The sequence below is a fragment of the Cannabis sativa genome, chromosome 2 (genome assembly GCF_029168945.1).
Source record: "Cannabis sativa cultivar Pink pepper isolate KNU-18-1 chromosome 2, ASM2916894v1, whole genome shotgun sequence".
In the NCBI taxonomy this organism is placed as follows: domain Eukaryota; kingdom Viridiplantae; phylum Streptophyta; class Magnoliopsida; order Rosales; family Cannabaceae; genus Cannabis; species Cannabis sativa.
This window is the reverse complement of record NC_083602.1, coordinates 29,681,415-29,696,604: the sequence shown is the minus strand read 5'-3', so window position 1 is coordinate 29,696,604 and position 15,190 is coordinate 29,681,415. Positions and strand designations below refer to the sequence as shown.

The 15,190-nt window shown below is 39.9% G+C and overlaps 2 protein-coding genes across 2 annotated transcripts; one reads left to right on the top strand and one right to left on the bottom strand.

Moving 5' to 3' along the window:
- Positions 1–4,396: 4,396 nt before the first annotated feature.
- On the bottom strand, positions 4,397–5,832 carry LOC115720003 (uncharacterized). Its single transcript, XM_030649171.2, has 2 exons — positions 5,710–5,832; positions 4,397–5,626 (listed from the first exon to the last, which is right to left on the bottom strand). The coding sequence occupies exons 1-2, from the start codon at positions 5,830–5,832 to the stop codon at positions 4,397–4,399; spliced, it is 1,353 nt and encodes a 450-aa protein (XP_030505031.2).
- A 6,150-nt stretch (positions 5,833–11,982) lies between these two features.
- LOC115720002 (uncharacterized) lies at positions 11,983–12,666 on the top strand. Its single transcript, XM_030649170.2, has one exon. It carries the CDS (start codon positions 11,983–11,985, stop codon positions 12,664–12,666), a length of 684 nt encoding a protein of 227 aa, XP_030505030.2.
- Positions 12,667–15,190: the final 2,524 nt, after the last annotated feature.

The following is a 15,190-nucleotide window of genomic DNA, read 5'->3' as shown; positions in this document are numbered from 1 at the left end:
GCTGATGAAGAATTTTAGAGGGAAATTGGCATGGTTTCAGGTGGATCTAGGAAGGAAGTTGGTATGGTTTCTACCAAAGAATCCAACCAACCCAAGACCCTAACCTGTGGTAGGAGATCTTTGCGTCAACCTCTCTCCAGTGTTGAGAAATTTCCTGAGGTTGGGAAAAAGATCTCGGCTTCAGGAAATGGGATCCTCTGATGATGAGGGGAAAGAGGTATGTGCAGAGATCAAGGCTCTCTACGTGTAGCCGGTCTTTCTCAAGCTATGTGTAGTCGGTCTTTCTCCGAGCTACGTGTAGACTGTATTTCTCGAGTTCATCGGCTCCCCCTCTCATCCTTTGTTTAGGAGAATGACTTAATGGTTTGCCCCTAGTTGTATTTTTGTAAAGACAAGTTTATAACCAGTCTTAGGTTTTTCTTATCTTAAATGTCTCGTACTATTTTTATTCAAACATAATACAATTGTATTTGCTTGCGTTTTTATTCACAATGTAAACAACTATATTTTGATCAAATGTACACTACTTTTGGGTTTTTCCATTGCTCGTAATCTTCCTGTTTAAGTAGTTAGTAATCTACTAAACTTTATGATTTTTGAGCGATTCTCAATTCTGCCTCGCAATTGCAGTTATAATCTGCCTTAAGCAAACTTAAATATACTTTTAGGATTTTATCACTTTGTATATTTTAATTTGCTTGTATGAATAGTTATATTATCTATCCATTTTCTAGATTTAAGTACTTCTATCAAGGCGTCGTGATGCCTCGTTTAGTACTTTCCTAGCTCGCGAGAATCGTTAGTATTCAGTTTTATACGCGAGTTATAACTTTTGATTTTTCTCTCCCGTCAGATAGGTTATAAATCAAAAATTGTAGTTGTTTGATCCCTTCTTCGTCAAAAAGGTTTGATCAAGGTGTTATAATGATTCGACCCCTTTCTCGTCAAAAATGTTTGGTCAGGGAGTTATAACGGTTCGACTCCACTTTCGTCAAAGAGGTTTAGTCGAGAACCTTTGAATTAAAAAAAAATTGAAATGACAGGTTTTCATTATACAATGTATTTCCAGATGAATTCCGATTAATCATACATAAATGCCCCTTAAGTAATTTTTAAAGAATGAAACTTTGTAATTAGTTATTATAAATGATTCTCTTTATTCGTAACTGAAGTTTAAAAGTTTACATCAGTAATGGGAGTTACATCATTTATTTATTGATAGTAGGGTCACAAATGTTCTACGTTCTAGTAGTTCTTTATTAGCCAGCCATCAAGTCAAGCCAATTTATATACTCCAACTCCAACTACTGCTATGATGACATATGGACCCTTCCAGTTCGGGTCGAACACTCCTGCTGATGCATCTCTCGTATTTGCAAAGACTGTCTTAATATAGAGTCTCCAACATTGAATAGGCTTTTCTTGACTTTTTTGTTGAAGTATCTTGTGACTCGGTGTTGGTATGCGGCGTTGGTGATTTGCGACTCAACTCGTTTTTTCTCAAGTAGATCCAACGACAATTTTAAAAGTTCATGGTTTTCTTCTTGATTATAAAACTCTCTTCTGTGAGTCGGTATGTTCACTTCAACAGGCAGCATTGCTTCCGAGCCAAATGCTAGTGAGAAAGGAGTGTGTCTCGTGGCTGTCTTCTCGGTAGTTCTGTGGGCCTAGAGTACCTGAGGTAGCTTGTCAACCCATCAGCCTTTGGCAGCGTCTAACTTCATCTTGATAGTATCCTTTAGGGTTTTATTGACGATTTTTACTTGTCCATTTGCCTGAGGCCTGGATACTGACGAGAAGCTTTTAATAATTGTATTCCTCTCGCAGAATTCAGTGAACAAGTCGCCATCGAATTGTGTTCCATTATTTGATCTATCTTCATGGGAATTCCAAACCTATAGATAATGTTCTTGACAACAAAGTAAGGGACTTTGTTGCAGGTTATGGAGACGAGGGGCTCGACCTCCGTCCATTTAGTGAAGAAGTCGACTGCTACTACTGCTTACTTAGCTCCACCTCGCCCAGCGGGTAATGCCACAATTAGATCGATCCCCCATTAGCGAATGGGTAGGGCGAGGTCATCATTCTAAGTTCTGTTGGCGGTACGCGTGGTATATGTGAAAACCTTTGACACTTATCACAATTCTTGACAAACTTATGTGTGTCCTTATTGATCGTTGGCCAGTAATATCTTTGTCTAATGATCTTTCTAGACAGACTTTGCCAACCCGCATGATCCCCACAGAAGCCTTCATGAGTTTCTCTAATGATTTTGTTTGCTTCTGCGGGGAGAACACACCAAAGTAGGGTTATTGAATACCCTCTTTTATATAGTTTGCCTTCGATCATTGTGTAGCAAGGCACTGAATACAATAGTTTTCGCGCCTCGTTTTTGTCATTTGGAAGTCGCCCATCGAGTAAATAATTAATAATAGGTATCATCCATGTTGGAGAGCTATCTATCATCTCGATGTCTTCAGTTTCACATATACTTGGCTTGCTCAGCATCTCTACCAGAACAAGATTTAGTTCATCCAGGTCATTCTGCGAGGCCAGCTTTGCTAAGGCATCGGTGTTGGAGTTTTGTTCTCTCGAAATGTGTTCGATTTTAAAGTAATCGAATCTTTCCAAGTTCTTCTGAACTTTCTCTAAATACTTCGCCATTTTTAAGCCTTTGACCTGGTATTCCCCGAGGACCTGGTTCACGATCAGCTATGAATCACTATGACAAATGACATTTTTAACTTTCAAGGCCTCTGCTATCTTTAAGCCGGGGATCAAGGCTTCATACTCAGCCTCGTTATTTGATGCGTCAAATTGGAACCTCAGAGCATAGTGAAACTTAAAGCCTTCCGACGATATTAATATTACCCCTGCACTCGAACCTTGTTCGTTGGATGCGCCATCCACATAGAACTTCCAGGTTTCCACGTCTCGCTAATCAGGTGGAATTTCTTCTGGAGTTATACCTTCTATCAAGAAGTCAGCTAAAGCTTGGCCCTTGCTGGATGTTCAAGGATGGTATGTTATGTCGAACTGCCTTAGTTCAATCGACCATTTTATCAATCTTCCAGAAGCATGTGGTTTTCATAAAACTTGTCTCAAGGGCTAATTGGTTAACACTTTTATGGGGTGAGCCTGGAAGTATGGCCGTAGTTTGGGAGGCACATGGACTAGGCACAACACGAGTTTTTTTAAAAGGGGATATTTGGATTCTGCCCCTAGTAACCTCTTACTTACGTAGTAAATAGATTGCTGGTGCTTGCACTCTTCTCGCACTATAGCTGCACTAATAGCATATTCCGAGATGGTTAAATAAAAAAAATAATGTCTCTCTAGTTAGTGGTTTTGCCAAAATTGGAGGCGTTAGGAGATGCCATTTTATGCTCTGAAAGGCTTCTTAGCACTATTTTGTCCACTCAAACTTTTTGTTGCCTCGCAATATGTTGAAGAATGGCACACACTTATCAGTTGACTTTAAAATGAACCTGTTAAGTGCCGCCATTCATCCTGTCAGGGCCTGTACTTCCTTAGGCTTTGTTGGGGATGGAATGTCTATTAATGCCTTGATTTTTCAAGATTTGCCTCAATACCTCTCTCCTTAACTATGAATCCAAAAAAATTTCCTGAGGAGACTCTAAAGGAACATTTTTTTGGGTTTAGCTTCATGTTATACTTTTTTAATATTTTAAAGCATTCCGCGAGGTCTGAGGTATGATCCTTACTCTTTATCAATTTCACCAACATATCATCGACGTAAACCTCCATGTTTTGCCCTATTTGGATTGCGAACATTTCGTTTACTAGTCGTTGATACGTTGCCACAATGTTCTTCAGTCTGAACGGCATGATTTTATAACAATAGAGTCCCATGTTTGTTACGAAGCTTGTATGTTCTTGATCTGGGACGTAAATTTTTATCTGGTTATATCCAGAATATGCATCCATAAATGACATAAGCTCGTGCCCAGCAGTTGCATCCACTAACTAGTTGATCCTAGGAAGTAGAAAACAGTCTTTTGGGCACGCCTTATTCAGATTGGAGAAGTCAATACAAGTTGTCCAAGTTTTGTTAGGTTTCGGGACGAGAACAGGATTGGCTATCCACGAGGGATAAAACACCTCGCTTAAAAAATCATCGACTAACAACTTGTCAACTTCCTATTTTAATGCCCCTTGCCTCTCGAAATCCAGCGGCCTCCTTTTTTGTCTTTTTGCCGGGTACTTTGGATCAACATTTAAGTGATGGCAGATAATCTTAGGGTCGATCCCTATCATATCCCCATGACTCTAGGCGAATTGATCCTGGTTTGCCTTCAAAAAGCTTATTAATTGCTATTTGAGCTGCTCGTCCAGGTTCTTCCCAATGTATACACATTTTGTGGGATTTCCTGTGTCAAAAAATAACCTCTTCCAATTCTTCAATTGGTTGTAGCAGGTTTCTTTCATCTTGAACTCGGGGATTAAAATCTTCATCTTTCATCTCGTTTTTTTCTCCTGCCAAGATTGCCACTAACTGATGACCGACCTTTCTATGCTGCAACTCTATGCGATAGCAATTGGGAGCCAACACCTGGTCACCACACACCACTCCCATGCCATCTGGTGTTTGGAATTTTAAAGATAGGTGCTTGATCGAACTGACTGCCCATAGTACGATCAGTGCTGAACGACCCAACAATATGTTGAAAGCTGAGGGCAGGTCGACAACCAAGAAGTCTTCCATAATAGTAGCAGTTAAAGGTGCCTCGCCTAAAGTTAATGTGAGCTCGATTATGCCAAGGCTAGCGATGCTGTGTTCGATGAACCCGCAAAGCTTCACCATACAAGGTCTTAATTTGGCCTTTTTTTCGAGCCCCATTTTCTTTAGAGTCTCCTCATAAATGATATTTACCGAGCTCCCACTGTCTACTAACACTCTCTTGATCCTCTTATTGGCGAGTTGAATGGTTATGACCAGCGGATCGACGTGAGGATATCTCACATTCTTCTCGTCTTCCTCTGTGAATGTAATGGGGGGTTGCTTGGTTTTCACCTTCTTGGAAGGTTCTGGGGCAAAGACTGACTGCTCCTTCTTTATCTCCTTCACATATCTTTTCTGAGCGTTATTGCTTTCCCCTGCGATATGCGACCCTCCCGAAATAACCAAGATGTCTTCTCCTTCCACAGGAATAGGTTGTAACCCCCGCTTGTTTGGGTTATTAGGCTGACTGGGCTGGTTGTATCCCTGGCCCTGTCTTTTCACATATTGTTTGAGATGGCCTCGAGCGATGAGACTTTCTATCTCATCTTTTAATTGGCAAAATTTGCCGGTCGTATGCCCAATATCTTTATGGAATTTACAATATTTGTTAGGATCTATTTTCCTCCTCGAATTCCTCATAGGCTCAGGTTTACCGAAGGCTACCTTCTCCTCATGTGCGAGGTAAATATTTTCTCGAGTTTCATTAAGCTCGGTGTAAATAGTATACACTGGCACGTATTTGTCATGCTTCTTTTGTTTCTTTCTATCCTTCGACGGTTCCTTAATTCTATCCTTTCTTTTCAGACCAGAAGCCCCCGAGTTATCAATTCTCGAGGAAGCAGTTCCTGTTGAAACATTGCTGGGTTTACCTCCTGAGCTTGTCTTCAAAAGTTCATTTCCTTTCGGGCTTTTTCCTTTTGAACAAACACCTGAGCCCTCTCGTTGAAGTCAGTGATGTTTCTTACCGGATGTCCTTGTAAATCATCACACAACTCGCCCCCCACTGTTAATGGATTAGTGGAGATCCCCGCCTGAAGGGCTGTAAGTTGCTTGCTGTCATCCAAATTTCTAATCCTAGCAACAGCCATGCTAGAACGAATTAAGTAAGCCTTAAGTGTTTTTCCAGGCTGCTGCTTTATATTGGTTAGCGAGGCCACTTCGGGTCACCTATCCCTGGACAACTGCTCCTAGGAAGTTATTGAATGATGAGTAAACTTGTTAAACCAGCTACTCACTGCTCCAATAAGCGAGGTGGGGAAAAATACAGCATAAATTGTTCGTCACGTTACTCGCTCGCATTATCGTGTTAAAGTTATTCAAATGCGAGACCAGATCTGTGGTTCCGTCATAGGACGAGACATGCGGGTTTTTGAATCCTGAAGGAAAAGGGGTATTCATAATATATGGGTGATACGGCTCAAGCTCCTCGTCAGAGTCATATCCAGATGATTTCCCTAATTCCCCCACTTGATATCTCCTGAACTTGTTCTCTAGCTCGTTTATCCGCAATTGGATTGGATCCTCTTGCTTTGGACCAAGCTATTGGCGAAGGTCAGGTTATTTCCGATTCAAGTGCTCTTGCAGATCTAACTAGGAGTAATTGATGGCAGATCTCGTCTTACTCATAGACTGCGTCCTACTCATAGACTTTGTCTTTAAGTGGCTCGTGGATTTACTGGTTCCCATACTTTCCCGATCATTAGCTCGCTGAGTACTTTCTCCTCTTTGAGTTGATCGGCTATGGGTTCTAGATCACCTCGAAGTCACACTTGCTTCTTCACGCTTTGTTCTTTCCTCCTGAGAGCGGTTTGTCGTATTTCCCCCATTAGGGTACGTACGAGTCCTCGCTCTATAGGTTTGGGAAGAACGTTGGTGATTCCTGGCAAGTGATCTCCGTTATCCCGGTTAAGTTCCAAGATCCTCCTCATTTTCATGAGGGATTTCTCGTTCATCAGTTTCTGATTGTCTCCTTTCTCGCTGTTCATCTTGATTCTTAGGGGGTTTCTCATTTTCCCCGGGTTGTTCTTCCTGGGCCTTTCCCTGTCTTCTGGTTTGTGAGCCACGAGGTTGGCCTCATGGTCTTCTCACTCTAAATTCAGGTTGATTTTGAGCGTTTGTCCCCTGCGCCACCCTGGCTGAGGCTGCCTCACGTTCTAACTCAGTGTTTCGATGTTGGCCCTCTTCCAAACGATGTCTCAGGCAGCAACTTTCCATTTCATAAGTTCTTTCTCCCACAGATTGGGCACCTCCACGGTTGAGCTCTTCATCCCTCGTCCTGGGATTCTGACCATTTCCACGGTGAGTTCTCCTCGAGCGGGTTGTTCACGTACTAGGACCAACGTTGGTTTAAGTTCTTCGGGGATGTGTGGTCCGAGCACTGGGGCTACCCTCAGGTTGAGCCCTCCTGGAACGGGTAGTACTTCTAGACTGCGAATTGGTAGATATTCTGGAGCCCATGGGATCTTTTTCAAAACGATGGTTAGTTTTCTCATGTGGGGTGTTAATATTCTCTGGATTTTCAGCCATGAAGGAAAAGGTTTTTCTTTAAAAGAAGGCAGGGTTTTTTTTGAAGCTTTTTAACAGAGGCTCTCAGTGAAAGCACCAAACTGTTAACGCAAATTTTTGTTAACAAAATTTGAGCCTCATGGTAATAATTCCATACAGAAAAAATAAAAGCTATAGAAAATAATATATGAACATAGGGTTTTTTACGTGGTTTTGCAGTTAAAATTCTACGTAGTCCACGAGTCAATCTTATTCAGATTTCTGAGTATTTTTTTAGGGCCTCTTTCATATGAGTTTTTTCGTCCCCCTTTTTTGAGATTGTTTACCACTATTTATAATTACATAGTGGGTAGTTAATTACAAAGTTGACCAGAATATGTTTATAGCCATTATCCCTAAAATCGTGGGATCTGATTACATATAGTGATCCCAATAGTGAACTGGGACCATTCTTCTTTCCAAGGTCGACAATGTATGTCTTACATCGATCGCAGGTATAAAGAAATCTAGTGACTTGCCAGGGTTATGAGCCTCGCTCCTGTGTGTTGGATGAAACTATAGGAATTCTCCTCATAGCGAGATGGTCATCTCGCATACTTGTTCTTCGAGCCGATCCGACTTTTACACTTATTTTACTTATTGCAAGCTAAGGTATGTGTCACTCTTCTTCGGTACCTCGCTATTTACCTTTAGCAACATATTATTTCTCGTTAATACACTAAGTGCCAGTTTGTACATTAATTCCTCGCCTAAGACCTTACAGTCAGCGGGTTGCAAATATACTCTCATACTTACGTAATTAATGAGTTATTCCATAAAAAGATATTGCACTGATTCACATTCACTTTATCTTGACACGTGTCCTCCAACTGAATTTCAGGTATAACACTTACGCCTAGTCGCCTAGGATTCAGTTTTGCTTTCTCTTGGCTGGGGTTGCTGTTGGCATAGTTGTGTGGCTTGCCTAACCCTAGTAGAGGGCATATGGGTCACGACATGTAATACCCTAAGATTAAGAAAACGGATTAGCGAACCCTAACTAGTTAAATGTGTATTATTGTGAAAATATATTATTATATAATTTAATATGTGTCAATTATACTCATAAATGACATGTTAAGACCCTGTTGGTGAGCCAGGGGTATTTTCGTAATTTTGACCCGAGAAGTGTAAAAATTCAATTTTAATGTTATAGCGTGCTCATGAACTATATTAATATATAGTATACTTGCTTTATACTTGTACATGTGTTTTTTGGCAAGTCGGCGTGGTATACTCACAATCAGGTATTTTGGACCGAACTGGGTTCGGGGCCGAAATACATTTTTAGGGTTTTATTTTGGAATTTTATTAATGATTGAATAATCTGAAAAATTATTGGTGTGGAATGTGATAGAATGACATATTTGCCCTTGAGTTATGCTTATGTGATATAATGGCCATAGGGGCATTTTTGTATTTTTGACCATTTGTTTTACTTTCAACAAAATGAGATTTTTTTGGAAAAAATAGAAAGAAATTCATTTCTGGTTTTTCTTGCACTTGGCCAAACCCCCTCCCCCTCTCTTTTACTCATCTCTTCGAAGCTTTTGATTTGAGAAAATTACTTGAAATTGGAGGTGATCTTGAAGTGATTCTTGTTGGCACTTTGGAGGCTTGCATATTGGGGTAACATCTTGATTTTTTCTTTGTTGAATTCTGCATTTAGTGAAGCTTAAGATATGTATTTTTCCATGGTGTATATTCTTGAATGCATGTTGCTTAGATTATGTTCAAATAAGTTATTTTATGCTTGAATTGGTTAGTAGGATGGAGTAGATTGCTTTGTGGTGTGTTTTTGAGAGAATTTTAGGGTTGTATTGGTGTTTCTAATTTGATTTGCAGCTCTAAAATTATAGTTATTTTCAAGCTTAAGTTTATGGTTTTTGTGATCAAGATCTTAAATGGAAGTTATGTTGAGTTTTAGCTCAAGTTTGAGCTTACTTTGATTGTTGGTGAATCTAATTTTTGATGCATGTTCTGTTGAGGATTAAAGCTTGATTTATGTGTTTTAATTCTCTGTTATGATAGTTGCAATAAGTGGAGTATGAATTTGAAGTGTATGCATGTTTTGGTTGAGATTTTTGTGCATATTGGGTTGAAATCGTGTGGTTGTTTGGGGTTTTCTGGGTATGGAACCTAGGCGCTGCAGCCCAACTCATTGGGCACTGCAACCTGCCCCCTTGTAAATCCTAGGTTTTCAACCATGGTGCCGCGACTCGTATGGGGAGTGCTGCGACCCGCCTTGTGGTTCTGGGCAGTTTCAAATGCATTATTTGAATGCTCATAACTTAGTGATCGGGACTCCGATTTAGGTGTTTCGAGTATCATTAGAAAGCTCATTCCGAGATTTATGTATTTATTTGAATTTGATTGTCAATTTTATAATTATGTAAGAATGGATTTAGGGATTAACCCTATTATGTGAATCCCAAAAATTGTGACTAGGATTACTGACACTTGATCAGGAGCACCCGGAGATTTGGAATCTCCACGTACTCGGAACAATAGGTAAGAAAGTAGTTAGTACGTAGAGTTAAGCGCATTGGCACCCATGTTGAATATTATAATTGTGATTAATTTAAGAACCCGGATTAGGATTATTACCCGAAAGTGAGCGGTTATATGGTCTAGGGTTATTACCCTAGTTATTATTGATTTTTAAATCCTATGCCATTATTTATATATTGATTTAAAGAATTATGCACTGAAAGCATAATTTGGTTGGACTCAGCAATTAGAACCGAGATGAACTGTTCTAAGGCCTTATTATAAATAAAAGTGTGAGCGTAACACGTGGGTCTATGCCACATAAATGTAAATAGGCGTGTGAGCGTAACACGCAAGTCTATATCAAATAGACATTAAGTGTAATGGCATTATTACTATACATGTGAAATGTATATTGTGATTATTGATATTTATAATGTCTTGCTCGACTTGGCTCACGGGTCCTCTACTGTGCAGGAAAGGGTAAATCAGTCTATGATCAGCCATGAGTACGAGAGCTTGGTGATGCTTGTACATGTTCGAGCCACACTAGACTAAGCCGGTTGGGTCTATCAGTGATTGTATTTTGTAATCTCAATTTTGGCCGCTTAGGTCGACACGTAAATTAACTTGTAATATTTTGTGAAGGTTTTACGGGATTTCCTGTCATGTAACTTTTTGGTTTGTTTATAAAGTTAAAAATTGTTAGAAATTATATTTTCATTCTGTTACAGTTAAAGTTTAAGTTTTCTCGCTTTTATCTTTCTAGTAATCCCAGATTAGAGAGATTAGTGTTTTATTAATGGTTTTCGTAGTGTGCCTAATTGTTAGGGCATCACAGTTTGGTATCAGAGCGCTAAGGTTCTTAAACTTCCTGTAAATCGGTTGAACATGTACAATCATTGTCAGAGACAAGCTCGGCTTGTGGTGTAGTAAGTGTTGAGAGTAAATGCTTAACTGCTTATGTGATTATGTATTTACCGCTTTCCATTTTAGGCAATACGTGAGCATTTAGTATGTGATATGAAACTATTTTTAGTGCATTAAATTTATAAATGTTTATTTATATGAGATGAAATAGTTGAGTTAGGGTTTAAAGGCAATAAGTGCATAAGTGTGGCATTGGTGTTTGACTTGTCGATGTTATTAATTACAGGGTTATTTGTGAAAATGGACCCGCCACAATTATTTAGACCACATGGCGGGCAAGTAGAGCCTGCTGTAGACCAAACCAATCCACCAACACCGCCTGTGCCTCCGTAGAATCTGGGGGATAATGCGGGGGTTGGCAAAGCTAATCCCCCACTGACTTGCAACAGATATTTCAAGAAATGCAAGGTATCATACTTTGTCAAGAAGAAGAATTACGTCGATTGAGGCAACCAACAACAGCACCTCCTGTAGAGCAAGTGTTACCACCAGCTCCTGTGCCAGTGGTGGGTAACCATGGATTCATACTGCTGCATAGAGATTCTATATTTAAGCGCTTTGTAAAGCTACAGCCTCCAACGTTTCTTGGAGGTACTGAAATAATTAAAGTTGAACAATAGATGAGTACTATCACCCACATCCTTGATAATATGGGGGCGACAGGAATATAGAGAGTGAATTGTGCTACCTTTATGTCATAATGACTTGGAATGAGTTTAAGAGTCTGTTTAAGGAAAAGTTCTATAACATCATTGTGAGAACGTCACATATGGAAGACTTTATGAAATTGACTCAGGGAAAGATGACTGTGGCCGAGTACACTTTGGAGTTCGATCGGCTATCTAAATTTGTTGGTGATCTGGTGCCGACAGATTTCACCTGGAAGTAGAAATATGTGAGAGGACTGAATGCCACAATGACTCGAGACTTGAAGATTACCACTGCTCACGACACTTTAAATAAGAAAGTGGTCGAATTAGCTTGATAGCTGAGGAGGCTGAACAATATGTGATTAAGGAGTAGGTTGTAAAGGATGCCGCCACAACATCGAATCCTCTTGAGAGTGGTAATGTTAGTAAAGGGACCGACGGTGGTAACCCTAATAACAAGTAGAAGGCTGATGCTTCCAGAACATCAGGGGGTAATAGATAGTTTTGGCAAAAAGAGGTGGCCGTCAGGGCCGCAGATTTTCATTCAGATCATATCCAAAGTGCTTGAAATGTAAGAAATACCATCAGAGTGAGGTTCGGGCCAAAACTTGTTTTCAGTGTGGCATGGTGGCCCACTTTATCAGAAATTGTCCACAAGCTAAGAAAGAAGAGCTGAAGAAGAATACTAATCAGAACCTTGGACTTCTATTTACTATGACTCAGGTTTATGCTGATGCTAGTCCATTAGTGGTGACAAGTCAGTTATCTATAAATGGTTGTTCATATACTGTGTTATTTGATTCGGGAGCTACTCATTCTTATGTGTTGAGTAGAGTAACTGAAAGTTTTCATAAACTATGTGATGTGTATGCTTCGGGGTTTGGTACTCTATTACCTTCGGGAGACCTAATAGTATCCACTTGGTGGATTCGGTCCTTGTCTTTTTGGATTGATGGTTATGAGTTAACCGCCAATATAATTGAGTTACAACTATCTGATTTTGACATAATCCTGGGAATGGATTTTCTATCTAAGTATGGGGCAACGATCGACTGCAAGCGGAAGATGGTGATGTTTGAGGATGACATTGCTAACCCGACAATGTTTTTGGGTAAGGTTCAGGGGATGTGCATACCAAGAATAACACTTTTAAAAGCTAAAGATCTAATGTGCAGAGGTTGTTTGGGATTCCTAGTCACTATGGTGGATACCTGTCAACCTTTGTCATCTGGACCTGAGAATACAAGATTGGTATGCAAATTTCTTGATGTTTTTCCTAAAGATCTGTCGGGATTACCACCTTCCTGAGAGATTGAATTTGTGATTGAATTAGTTTCGGGAGCAGAAACTGTATCAAAGGCACCATAACGAATGACTCCAATAGAATTGAAAGAATTAAAGATCCAACTCTAGGACTTACTTAATTTATGGTTCATTAGACTGAGTTACTCTCCTTGAGGTGCTCTAGTACTATTTGTAAAGAAGAAAGACAGGTCATTGCGGATGTGTATTGACTCTCAAGAATTAAACAAGCTTACTATTAAGAACAAGTATCCTCTACCCCGAATTGACAACCTGTTTGATCAATTGAAGGGAAAGACGATCTTTTCTAAGATTTATCTTCGCCCAGGTTACCATCAACTGAGAATTCGAGAGGAAGATATCCTAAAAACTGTGTTCCGTACTCGGTATGGACATTATGAGTTTCTGGTGATGTCTTTTGGACTCACTAATGCCCCAGCGACATTTATGGACCTTATGAATCGGGTGTTCAAGGATTACCTAGACATATGTGTGATTGTGTTTATTGATGATATTTTGGTTTATTCTGAGTTAGAGGAACATGAACTACATCTCAAATTAGTATTGTAATGGTTATGAGATCACAAGTTGTACGCAAAGTTCAAAAAGTGTGAGTTCTGGTTATCACGTGTCTCTTTCCTAGGGCACATAGTGGATAAAGATGGGATCATGGTTGATATGGCCAAGATTGAAGCTGTTCGGGATTGGCCAACACCAAAATCGGCTACGGAAGTTAGAATCTTTTTGGGTTTAGCTAGGTATTATCGTCTATTAGCTGAGGGTTTTTCAAAGATTATTGTACCCCTAACGGAGCTGACCCAAAAGAATTTGAAGTTTTATTGGATTGATCGGTGTGAGAAAAGTTTTCAAGAGTTAAAGGAGCGCTTCATTACCGCTCTAGTATTAACTCTTCCTTTAGATAAGGAATTTTTTTTGTTTTTGGTGACGCATCGAGACAAGGCTTGGGCTGTGTTCTTATGCAAGATGGAAAGGTAATAGCTTATGCTTCTCGGTAGTTAAAGGAGTACGAGTAGAGGTACCCTACTCATGACTAAGAACTTGCAGTAGTAGTATTTACGCTAACAAATTTGGTGGCATTACTTATATGGCGAGAAATGTGAGATATACACTAATCATAAAAGTTTGAAATACTTATTCACCCAGAAAGACCTGAACATGAGACAAAAGTGTTGGCTAGTATTGGTTAAGGATTACGACTAGGAGATTCTTTATCATCCTGGGAAGGCCAACGCTGTAGCCGATGCCCTGAGTAGGAAAGGGTAGAGTCAGATGAATACCGTGAAGAAAATCTCCAGGTAGTTAGCAGATGAGATGACCCGAGCGAAGATTGAGTTTGTTGTGGCACAGATGGCTAATATTACCGTACAATCTACTCTTCTACAGCAAATCAAAGAAGCACAATTGCAAGATCCAGAGTTAGTGAAATCTTGAGATAGGGTTTCAGCTGTAAACGTTAGTGATTTTATAGTGGATGACACGAGAATACTACGATTTATGAATCATGTTTAAGTGCCTATAGATGATGGCATTAAAAGAGAAATATTTAATGAGTCTCATACGAATTCTTATTCAGTTCATCCAGGAACAACAAAGATGTACCAAGATCTTAAGCCATGTGTTTGGTGGCCTGAAATAAAAAATGATATAGCTGAATATGTTGCAAAGCATTTAACTTGTCAGTTAGTGAAGGCTATAAACCAAAGGTCTGCAGGGTTGCAGCAACCACTGCATCTTTCGGAATAGAAATGGGAAGACATTACTATGTATTTCGTGGTTGGATTGCCTAAGACTACAGGACAGTACAACTCTGTGTGGGTCATAGTTGATAGGTTTACAAAGTCAGTGCACTTTTTACCTATTTGAACGAACTTCTCCATTGATCAGTATGCAGAACTGTATGTTAGAGAAATTGTTCGTCTTCATGGTGTCCCAAAGTCCATTGTTTCTAATAGGGATCCAAAGTTCACATCGAGATTCTGGGAGAGTCTACATCGAGCCATGGGTACTCAATTGAAATTCAGCACAACATTTCATCCTCAGACGGATGGACAGTCTGAAAGGACCATTCAGATTTTAGAAGACGTGCTACGGGCATGTGTGTTAGACTTTAAAGGATCATGGGTAAAGTACCTTCCCCTGATCGAGTTCTTGTACAACAACAACTATCAGGCAACAATCGGGATGGCTCCTTATGAACTGTTATATGGAAGAAAATTCAGATCACCTATTCACTGGGATGAAGTTGGTGAAAGAAAGTTCTTAGGTCCCAAAGCTGTTCAGAGAATAAGTGAGGCAGTTGATAAAATTAGAGCGCAAATGCTCGCGGCTTAGAGCAGACAGAAGAGTTATGCAGATCCAAAGCGTCGGAATATTGATTTTTCAGATCGGGGATATGGTATTTCTCCGAGTATCACTCATGAAGGGCATTAAACGCTTTGGTAAGAAAGGGAAACTTGGCCCGAGGTTCATTGGACCTTTTGAGATCCTTAAGAGGATAGGGCAAGTGGCA